The following is an 11,450-nucleotide window of genomic DNA, read 5'->3' on the forward strand; positions in this document are numbered from 1 at the left end:
GCTGGCCAGGCCGGTGCTCCGTCCCACCCCCCTCCCGGGCCGATTCCCTTCCCGCCTCCTATTGGCCGCCGAGTTAAATCCCCTGGCGCTGATTGGCGGCGGCTGCACGCGGCGGGTTTGAACGGCCGGCGGACGCGCGGCTGCGGCGGCAGGATGGAGGACGCGGAGCTGCGCTGCACGGTGGCCGTGGAGCAGCCGCTGCCGGGGGGACAGGCCCCGCGGCGCCGCGTGATGCGGGGCGCGCTGGTGCTGCTGGGCCGCAACGAGCTGCGGCAGCCGGTGCTGCGGGTGGTCGGCGGCGGCGGCGGCGGGGCGGCGGCGGCGCTGAGCTTCGCGCTGGCCGGTGAGGCCGTGCGGGTCTTCAGGCGGTTCGCGGGCGACGGGCGGGCGGCCGTGCGGGTGGGGCCGGGCGGCGCCCAGGTCCTGCTCTCCGACTGCCCGCCGGACGCGCTGCGCCGCTTCCTCCGCCTCCTGCGGCTCAAGGTCGCCGCCGGGCCGCGGGGCGCGCCGCGCGTCCCCCGCCTGCTGGGCCGGCCCCCGCCGGCCTTCGCCGTCATCAGCCCGCTGCAGGAGCGAGACCTGCTGCGCGGCCCCGGCCGCCTCCGCGGCGGCGATGCGCGGGGGGAGCGCCCGGCGGAGGTGAGTCCCGAGGCGAGGGGGGCGGCCCCGGCTGCCGGCCCCGCTCTCACAGCGCGCCGCTGCCCGTCCCGCAGGTGCCCCGCGCGGAGAGGCGGCCCCCGGCGAGGCTCTCGGCGGAGCAGGAGGCGGTGCTGGGCGCCGTGCGGAGCGGGAAGAGCGTCTTCTTCACCGGCTGTGCAGGTGAGGGGGCCGGGCGGCTGTCACCGGGTGAAGCTGACCTCCTGCTTCTCCCGATCCTTCGCCCGTGACACGCTTTTCCTCACCCCACCCCGCCAAGGGACCGGGAAGTCGTTCCTGCTGAAGAAGATTGTGGGCTCCCTCCCTCCGAAGAGCACCTATGCTACAGCCAGCACAGGAGTGGCAGCTTGCCACATCGGCGGCACCACTCTCCATGCCTTCGCAGGTAGCGGTCTGCCCGACAGCGAGGGCATGGGAGCTCTCGCTTCTGTCCCAAAGAGTCAGGGAGCTTCCCAAAGCTCTGCTTTCCTCTCCCCCCCTGCCAGGAATTGGCTCTGGGAAGGCACCGCTGGAACAGTGTATTCAGCTGGCAGAGCGGCCTGGGGTGCGCCAGCACTGGCTGGCCTGCCAGCACTTAATTATCGATGAGATCTCAATGGTGGATGGCAAGTTCTTTGACAAGCTGGAGGCAGTAGCGAGGTGAGCAATCATCAGGTCAAACAACTAACGGAAATTAACTTCCTTAAATTTCCGGGCTGCTTCCTTGCTCTGGTTATGTGAATGGATACCAGGCAGCCACTGGCATAGGACTGGAAGGAAGCAGGAAGTCATAGCCAGCATCTGGGCAGACCTTTATCTTGAGATAGGGTTTGATCGTGTCCCCGCTCCCCAGCTGTGGCTGTTCTGGCTGCTGTTTCCAACTCTGGAGCCAAGTGTTTTCTGTAGGGCTGAGTCCAGAATACAGCTGTCTGTTTATGCTGTATCCAGCAGTTCTCTCTTGCAGCATAACAGCTAACAAAGAACCGAGACTGGTAATGACATCTGGGGTGCATAACCAAAGCAAATTTTATGTCTTGCAATAGCATTGCTTAATTATTTGATCTCTTCTGATACAGCTGAGAATAATCGTATTTACTGCAGGTAGTACATGTTTGAATATACTCACAGACTAAGAAGTTAACTTGAGACCTGACTATGACCAGGGCCTGGAGGGCATTCAGAACTTCTCTTCTATTCCTTCCCTTTCAGGGCAGTCAGAAAACGTGATGAACCTTTTGGAGGAATTCAGCTAATCATCTGTGGGGACTTCTTGCAGCTACCCCCAGTCTGCAAGGCTAATGAAGAAACCAAGTTCTGCTTCCAGGTACAAAACTGTCCCTAAACTCATTCTTGTACTTCAAGTCTGCCTCTTTCTTGACAAGAGAATGATTTGCCAGGCAAAAAGCTGGAGGAAATGCATCCACATAAACATGGAGCTGACTGAAGTGCGGAGGCAGACCGACAAGACCTTTGTCTCGCTCCTGAGTGCAGTTCGTTTAGGCAGGTAAGGAGAAACTTGGGTGTCTTTGTAGTCCCTGCTCCCTACTGACAGAGCAGAGGAAGGAGCAGTTTGTCACTTCTTTGTGCTCTATCAGGAATGCATGGCTGGGGATAATAGCTATAAATGCTTTAGTTAATGTAAGCAGGTTTCCGCATGCTGGTAAGGAATGACCCTTTCTAGGGTCCCTCTTTGCAATTTCTGCTAAGGAATTCAATGGATCTGGAGTTGGCAATGGCCAGGGCAGGGCTGGGGCACACAATTGCACTGCTCTCCAACTTTGTGTAGTTATCTTTCTCTGTCCTTCTCTCTAGAGGCATTGGGGCTTGCACAGCCTGATCCAGCTGTGAGGAGGTTACTGCTGCTCAAGACCTGTTCCTGATCACTTTAAAAAATAATCCCCTTTTCTTGGTTACCAGGTGCACAGAGGAGGTTACCAGACTGCTGATGCAGACCGCTGCTAACAGGTCTGAGCGTGACGGGATCCTGGCTACGCGGCTCTGCACCCATAAAGATGATGTAGAAATAACTAATGAGAGATGCTTGCAACAGCTATCAGGTGAACTCCTTGGAGGAAGCTGCTGGCTTTGGGGCTGAGCTCTGAGTGGATGCAATAGGGATACTGAGGTGTCAGGAGGAACTGGTGTTCTGGCATGCACAGCAGCACCAGTCCAAGCTGTGTGTGTTGGAGTTGAGCTGCCTGGGTTAAACCTTCACAGCTTTTTGCATAAAAATCTACACCGTTACTTCTTGGTGTGTAATAGACAGTGAGCTCATTGCTTGTTGTGAGGTAGGGCGGGTCATTTATTGCCTCCATACCCCTGCTTTTTCTTTCTATAGCATCTGAGGAAGGCTATGCTCTATTCAGCCACTATTTGAATTAAGTGCTATTTCACTTCCACCTCCCTGTCTGGTCCTAGGATGCTTTCTTAGTCCTCTTTGGAGATCTGGTGTTGACAGCAAGTGAAACTGGTCATATGCTCGAAATGGTGACTGCTCAGTTCTTATTTACTGCTGGCCTTTGATTCGTGAGCCTTCTTATGCTCTGGGAGTTATGCTGGGAAGAGAGGCAATAGTGAGCTTTCTACTCTTAGAGGTGTCAAGGTTTGGGTGAAGATGTCTTATCAGCAGAGCAGAATGGATATTAAAAGAGGAATTGCTGTTAGAAATAAATGCTGAGCCTCCTGCAATGCTGCGTGGAATATATTCAATGGCTGCAACTTGTGACATCCTTCTTTCCTTAATAGGAGAAGTGCACACTTTTGAGGCTTTGGACAGTGACCCAATGCTAGTGAAGTTAATTGATTCTCAGTGTCCTGTGGGTGGTAGAGTTGAGCTAAAGCTTGGAGCTCAGGTGAGTGTGTGTACATACATTTGTGAAAGACCAGCGGATCAAATGGCATAAGAAAAATAAAGGAATAGCAGATAAATGCATAGAGTAGATTAATGTATAGAATGCAGATTCTGTATAGAGTGGCTATGCCAGGTGAACAGAAGACTCTATCCCAATCTTTGTATCCTTTCTGCTTGGAATCTTATCCATACAGAGAATTAGTTTGATTTGAGTGCAGGTCCATGTGTCATGGACAGTGGTGACTCCTATGACTTTGACACATATTTCCAATCAGGTTTAGAAACTTCTGGGTCATAGAGAGCACAGGCAGTCCTTGCCTGCAGTCTCAGCTCCAGGTACAGCAGCCCTCCTGACCTGTAAGGGTGTGGCATAGCTTGCCAAATTTGCAGGACTGGGCACCCTGCTGTGAGCTAGGGCTGTCAGTGTGGAAAGGATGCAGGATTGCGGTTAGCAGCAGCATTGTTTGCCTTAAGAAGTTGTTCCTTACATGTTCCCAGAATCTACATATGTCTAGGTTTGTTGGTGTTTGGGGAAGGGGAATCTGTTCTCTGGATCTGAGCTCACAGCTGTGAACAGAAGCAGCTCAAATCAAATGTTCAGTGCTGCAGAATAATGTAGTTGGGAATCCTAGGAAGGAAAGGCTGTGAAATAATTTCAATCAAATTGGAGACGGTGCTCTATCCTGCAATAGGATGATGTGGCTGTGGCCATATCAGCCTGCTGTGCTTGTGCTTCCAGGCTAGAACCTTAGCTGCAGGTGGCTGAACAGGCTGTAAAGCCAGTGTGCTAACGGATTTTTCTTCTTCTCTGTAGGTGATGCTAGCTAAGAATCTGGATGTGTCTCAAGGGCTGGTGAATGGGGCACGAGGAGTTGTTGTAGGATTTGAAAGTGAACAGAAGGGTAAGAAAGCTTTTTGATCTTTTGTTGAAGGAAGAGGAAAAAAACAAAACAATGTATTGTTGACGGCTGATGATTTGTTAATTTTGTTTACTGCTTGGTGAAAATAATTTGAGGGAAAGCAGGGAGGAGGTCTTCTCTGCAGTGAGAGGCTTGTGGCTCTCATGGGCTGCATCTGCTGTAGCTATCTGTAGGGCCTCTTGTGTTTGCTTTTCTTTATTCTCTAGATGTGTATGCTCACTTGCATTTCCTGTCTGTTCTGTTGAAGCAAGTCTTGGTGGGTTTTTTTGTTTGTTTTTCTTGGAGAATAAAGTTCTTCTACCTGCAATGTGTATTTTTCTCTGTATCTCAACTGATAAATTATGTGACTTAAATTCTTCTGTTTAAGTAGATCCCAAACATAATTTCAGAACATCCTATTTACTTGTGTGGGTTTAGGGTTGGGTGGTTGGTTTTTTTTGGTGTGGGATTTTCTTTTTTTTAATGCAGCCCTAAAATTTGTGGAAGACTGACACGTGGAAGGAGGGAAAAATAAAAAAGGCTTTTAGGCTGCTCGCTTCCAGGCTGTTGAGTGTCAGGAATACATTCCTGTTTATCTTCTGTTCCCATTCCTACAGGGCTGCCTAAGGTGAGGTTTCTCTGTGGGGCCACGCAGGTCATCAAAATGGAGAAATGGATCTTCAAAGGACCATCAGGAGTTCATCTGAGTCGTCAACAGTTGCCTTTAAAATTGGCATGGGCCATTTCCATTCACAAGAGTCAGGTGGGTGTGCTTATACAGCTGTCTATAGACTTTTACACCATCATAAGCCTTATTTCCTGGGTGAGTTTGCATTGCTGGTAAAACAGGAGGGAAAACTGAAAGACGCTTGTTGTGGGGGACCTCTAGAATATGTGTCTAGCTGCAGAGAAGGCAGCACCTCTTCTGCTTGTGATGCTTGCCTATAGGGTCAAGGATGGGCTAGCAATCTGCTGGAGTTTTCATAAGGGTGCTGCCATCTGCATAGTTGGTGTTAGACTATAAAGCAGCCTTATTTACTGCTGTGGACTGATCAGGGTAGTGTTTCCCTGACAGTCATCAGCATTAGTGGTGTTGAGGTTTGCAGTGTACCTGAGGAAGCTGCGGGAGTCATAGCTGTGCTCTTTGGGCTGGGCTTCCCCTTTAGTGGCATGTGTTGGGTTTTTTCAGTGTAACTAATGCAGTTCCTACCTTTCCAGAAGACTTCATACACTTTGATAAATACTTGTCTTGATATTAGACCTGTGAGTTTGTTCCCATGCCACTGCTTAAACCAGGCCACATTGTAAATTCTGCTGCCTCCTGGGATGTCTCTTAGTGCAGACAGGGCTGGCTGGGTCTAACCCAAACTCTGTCTCAGATGGTGTGCCTGAGGACTGCTTGAGACTGGTGGCTGCTCCAGTTAATTACTAGGAGTGAAAACAGCAGGATTTCTTTCCCTGCTGTGTTGATTATATGGGATTTGTGGAGTTTCACACAACAAGAGGCTTAGTGGAGTTAGTGGACCCTACTGTCTGCTAGCAATTTCCTGACAGTGGAAAACTGTCCTTTTCTTTCTACTGATTCCCATCTTTTAATCAGTTACATAGTCGAACAAGAGACTTAGTTTTATCAAGCCCATACACCAAGGATGGTACCTTTGACAGACTCACAGGACAGGTTAGTGTTGATACAGCACAGTGTTCTTTTTTGTTTGTTTGTTCTGTAACAAACTTCTTTGTGTCTTTGATAGGGCATGTCTTTAGATTGTGTGGAAATCTCCCTGTCTCGTGTCTTTGAAAGTGGGCAGGCTTACGTAGCTCTTTCCCGAGCCCGTAGCCTTGCAGGTCTCCGTGTTCTGGATTTTGATCCGAAAGTTGTGAGAGCTGATCCTTCTGTGTTGCAGTTCTATAGACAGCTGAGGCATCATCAACTTCTAACCCAGGTAAAGAAAAATCCCGTGCTAGCAAAGCCTACCTCGTGCAACCAAGATGAGAGATGTTTGTGCTGAGATTCTACTTTTTCTTCCTAAGCAAAGTAATTCAAATTAAAATTTGTAGTGGCAGGAAAGTTGAAACTGCAGAGAGGGAATGTGGTGGGACAGCTCTTGGTGGCAAAATACCTACTGTAGTGTTGGATTGTATAGCACTAGCTGGCCCTGTGGGTGAAGGGATGGGCTGGGATTCTTTGATCCTCCTCTTGCAGTAAGGACTGAAGGGGAAGTGGGCACAGAAGAAATCTCTTTTGTTTTGTTTTGCTATTTTTCCTCACCCCCTGGACCCCCCAAGGATTCACTACACACCCATTCAGCTGCTGATGAGAAGGAGAACTGGAAATGAAGCTGAGAATGCTCTTCTGGCCTCTGGGAGGCATCAGCACAGACTGCTGAGTTGCAGCGATCTTGCTATTGAGTATATTTGGTAACATAAAGTCAAATGAATGTATCATGCCTCTGAAATTTGGAAGGCTTTTGTAGCTCCTTTCTGGGCCCACAGCCTTGAGTACTTCTGTGTCACAGATGCAACTCCAGCAAACAAAACTGACTGAACAAGGACGTGCCTGAGGGACCTCGCTGCAGTTCTATCCTGTCTGCCTGGTTGTATTTTATTCTCCACATATGTAGGCTGAAACTTGAGTACCTTTCTTCAAGTATTCCACTGCTGAGAGATGGAATGTGTGTATCCTCTTTGCCTGGATGGATTGGACCTGTTCACAAGAGCTGCTGACACATGGGAAAGCAGTGCTAAGTATCTGGAATACATGCTTGATTCTTCTGCAAGCGAGGAGCTGCCAGGAGCTGGGCTATCACTTTATAGTACGCTGGGGTGTTCTTGCCTTCCAGATGCTTAACACCAGGAGGCTTTGCATAACTTCCTCCACAAGCAGAACTGTAAGAGTTATACATTGCCTGTTATGCTGATACACAGTCTTTTTATTAGTCTGTTGCATACAATAAGGTATGATTTTTATTTTTTTAACCTTCTGAGATGAGCTGGTACTGTTTAAAAATAGGAGCTGCCAGCACTTAAGTCCTACAGCTTATACCTATAGTTTGGGCAAGAAGGGAGTGAGAGGAGATGGGTGCTGGTGGGAGCCCCTCTTGTTTAAACACATGAGGCTTGCTCAAATGGGGGGGAGTTTCTGCTGGAAACAACACATCTGACTAATAAGGTGGAGGTTGAATGTTCAATAGGGAATAATGGCCAAAGACATGTGAAGTGAGCTGTAACTTCACCTGTTTCAGCAAAAGCAGAGATGAGCAGAACTAATATACTGTCTTTTTGAAGTCTTAATAAAAGGAGAAACTTTGGTCTTCGTATTTTAGCACATTGCTTAAAGCTTAAGTAACTTGTATATTTTTAAATGTTTAACATGCGTGAATAATGTGAAATATCAACATCCAGCTGGAACTCGTCTCTTGCAGGGGAGTGTCTCTGTAACAAAGCCTCTGCAGCTTGAGCAAGTTCAAGGCCACTTGGCAGCTGCTCTCCTTAAAGCCAGGGAAGGATGTTGACTAGCCAGCAGTTAATATAACAGGAAACAGGTTTTGGTAGGATTTCAAAATGTATTTTTTAAGTGGGGGTTTGTTTTTTCTGGGCTTGAGGGGTAGAGTTTTGGAGGAAGCAATAGTAGAAGACAGAAGTGTGAGAATTATTGAGGTGTTTACTCTAAGAAAGGGTTCTTAATGTATCAGCACATTGTTTCTTCAAAGTCTGGTGGGGAGTAGATGGAAGTACCTGAAGATGGAGCTGGAGTCTGTGGAAGGTGAGACCCTTCCCCTCACACTGCAGGCTGCTCCTGGCACTACCTCTGGTCTTTCAGACTCTCCATGTGTGTGTGATATTTTTTTATTTTTTTTTTATTTAAACAACACTTTCCACTTCTTTGAGCTGGACTTAAGCTGTTTGCCCACCTTGGGGAGGAAATGAGAAATTACCTTCCCATGCCCACACCTCTGGGAAGGAGGGTGCTGGCATTCTAAAGCATCACTGCTGGGGCAGATGAGCATTGAGGTGTAATTCCTTGGCCTGTGGCTCCCAGAGCCTCCACCAAGACCTGGGTGAGGGCCTGACTCCAATGTAGCCCTGCATCCACAGGGGAGCTGCCGCAGGTGCCCCCACCCAGCCTGCAGGCTGTGTCCCTGCAGCTGACTGGGTGGCAGTACCCAGCTGGTGTGACTCTGAGCATGAGGGTGCTCAGGTGTTCAGCCCTTTCCTCCTGTGACGGCATACATGGAGTGCAGGTGTGCCAGGCTGGCCCCAGGCTTTCCTTGGCTACCTCTTGTTCCCTCAGCTGCACATCAGCCCTACCCTGCTGTGCATCCCCATCTTGCAGCACTCTTGTCTTCTCCTCATGCCGCCGTTCTGCGGTGGGTGCCCTGGCTAAGCCTCTGTGCTACTCATATTTCCTGCGTTGTTCTAGCTGCGCTTCAAACTGCATCCTCCATGTTTGTTGCAGGTTGAGTTTTTGCTTTTGTTCACCTTGTTCTACAGACCATCTGCTGACATTGTGTCCATCTTCCCATCATGCCTTTTGTGCAGGTGGTCAGAGGTGGCGAGTGCCCTAATTGTCAGGGGCAAGGCTGGCTGTGCAGGCAGGGAAGCCTGATGGGTAACCTAAAAGCCTGTGTGCTTGGCCAGTGGGCTGGGGCCAGTTTGCACTCTCGTGGATTTTTAGAGATGGGACGCTGCAGTATGAGGTCTTTGTGTTGCATCGGAGGTTGAGATGTGGGGTCTGAAAAGCTTAGGGATGTTAAAGTGAGTTTTACCATTGCAGTAGACAGTTAAGAAGAATACGCCAGGCGCTTCCAGTCATACACAATACATTGATTTATTGACAGACTGCACAAAAGTAATGAGATAATGCAGGTTCAAATCCTTTAACATCTCTTAAAAAGTTCCTGTACCACTGTAATGACAAGATAATTTAGACTGTAAGACACTTGATTATGTATAATGCAAATAAGCTTTTAATTGTGACCTTGTAAAGCAACACATTTAACTGCAGCTTTCATGGGTTTAAGGACTGAAATCTTTCCAGTTGTATGGGGTTTTTTTGGTGCCAATTTGAGGTTTGAGATAAAATGCTAAACAGAACTTAAAGCTGGAAAGGGTAATAAATATTGCATGTTAGTATTAAATGTACATGAAATATTGTGTTTACTTTCTCAGAGGTGGAGCAGTGGGAATGGAATAGTAGCGGCTTTTGAAGGGTTGGCAGCTGTACTGAGGCCAAAAGGGGTCCATCTGTAAATCTTAGATGTTCTTACTCACTTCCAGCTAAAGCAGATGCAGGGATGGGGGCTGAGGCTGAAGACTGCTACTTAAATCCTAAAAGGAGCAGTTAGGACAAATCTGAGCTGTCAAGCTCTGTCATGGCTCCCCTGCAGTCAGGATTGTGATAAGGCCTTTTTTTAACAGAATAATGCTTCCATATATACGAGGTAAAAATCTTGTAATACAATAAAAATCCCTTCTTCCAAATACTCCTTAACATGTTAAATTTTTTTTGCAGAGGCATATTAATTAGTCTGTAGCTAGATCTCAGTACACCAACACAGGATTTTTTTTTTTTCCTTAATTTTTTTATTGCAGTGATTGTACTGGAAAAACAGAGCTACTCATCCTGTCTTTATTAGTAAGTAAAATGAAGAAGAATCTGAGGAGCAAGTAACCTTCACCTGAGGCTACTACAAGCCCTCTTCAAAATGTCTGGCAATGTTGTTGCTTTCACCTGCTGAGGCAAGGTGGTCTTAACAGGTTGGATTTTTTTCAGGGGCAAGTCACTTGGCTTGTCACAGAGCAAGTACATGCGCTATTCTCAGCTTAAGCAACTTAGCTCATGCTTCTCCCCTGCCCCAGTGTGGTTCTTCTCCACAAGCTGCAGTCCTTCAGGAAAAAATCTGCTCCACCATGGTCTTTCCAGGGGCTGCAGGGAAGTCTCTGCTCGGGCACCGGGAGGTCTTCCTCCTTCTCTGAGCTGGGTGCCCGCAGGGCTCATTTCTCACAGTTTTTTTCCTCACTCCTGGCAGCTGTGCAGTTTTCCCCTTCTTCAATCTGTTACCACAGAGGCTCCACCAGTGCTGATGATGGGCTCACCTGTGTGGGGCAGTGGGGCTGCTGTGGAACTGGCTGGAACCGGTTGGAACCAGCCGTGTCAGGCGTGAGGCAGCCCTGATCTCTCCTCACAGAGATTCTCGCCGACGCCTGGGCACGGGCACCTGATACACCAAGTATCAAGTGTATTAGCTTCCTTCAAAATTGCCTCTCTGCCCTCTCCTGCAGATGCTTGTAACACTTGTGTGGTTGGATATCCTGGGATACAGAGGTAAGGCTGGAGGCACTGTGGCAGATGAAAAGGGAAATGGCCAGTGACAGAGGAACCACCATTTCCATGTTGGTGGATGGCAAGAGGCAGAAGTAGGAGGTGGCCTGCAGTGTGGCTGGAGTCCAGCTAAAATGAGAGGCATGCCAAGAGGGCACATGGCAGTGCAGCAAATGGCTGGGGTTTCGCTACTGTACTCCAATAAATACAAGGAAATGGATATTGTCTCTCCACTTTCACAAACTGAAGAAAAAGTATTTAAACGTGGCTTTTGCCTTAACTGCAGCTATAATTAAGTGAATTAAACTATAAGTTTGATTCATAATTGGTATTTCTGTTACCACAAAGTACAGCCATTCTCTTTTCAAATACATTAAGCCATAAGAAACTGCTTTATACCAGCTAAAGCTTCATAATACATTTATGTGTTATTGGAAGCATAATTCACATGCAGAGTGTTATTAAAACCTTACCAGCTTCCAGTTTAAATCTTTGTACAGTGATTTAACTCCCTTCTCATTCTTTACGTGACATTTTCATAGTAATTAAACATGAATGTGTCCTTACTGTCTGTACCCAGAAGTCCTGTGGTGCACAGGAAAGGCAGCAATAGTCCTATTGGTCTCAGATGCTGTAATAAGATTGTGTCTGTGAATTAGATCTTCGTATCCAGAATTGCTCCAAATAGATCAAACAAATGCTACTCTTAAGTAATGGAATTACAGTACATTATAGGCTATGC

General features: G+C 48.1%; 1 protein-coding gene across 1 annotated transcript; it reads left to right on the forward strand.

Annotated features, from left to right (window-relative positions):
- Nucleotides 1–153: 153 nt before the first annotated feature.
- On the forward strand, nucleotides 154–6,723 carry PIF1 (PIF1 5'-to-3' DNA helicase). The gene is made up of 12 exons (XM_049808210.1): nucleotides 154–639; nucleotides 714–846; nucleotides 917–1,042; nucleotides 1,143–1,296; nucleotides 1,846–1,960; nucleotides 2,034–2,140; nucleotides 2,554–2,693; nucleotides 3,382–3,488; nucleotides 4,302–4,389; nucleotides 5,004–5,149; nucleotides 6,138–6,329; nucleotides 6,673–6,723. The coding sequence occupies exons 1-12, from the start codon at nucleotides 154–156 to the stop codon at nucleotides 6,721–6,723; spliced, it is 1,845 nt and encodes a 614-aa protein (XP_049664167.1).
- The last annotated feature ends 4,727 nt before the right edge of the window (nucleotides 6,724–11,450 follow it).

The sequence above is a fragment of the Accipiter gentilis genome, chromosome 8 (assembly GCF_929443795.1).
Source record: "Accipiter gentilis chromosome 8, bAccGen1.1, whole genome shotgun sequence".
Classification (NCBI taxonomy): domain Eukaryota; kingdom Metazoa; phylum Chordata; class Aves; order Accipitriformes; family Accipitridae; genus Astur; species Astur gentilis.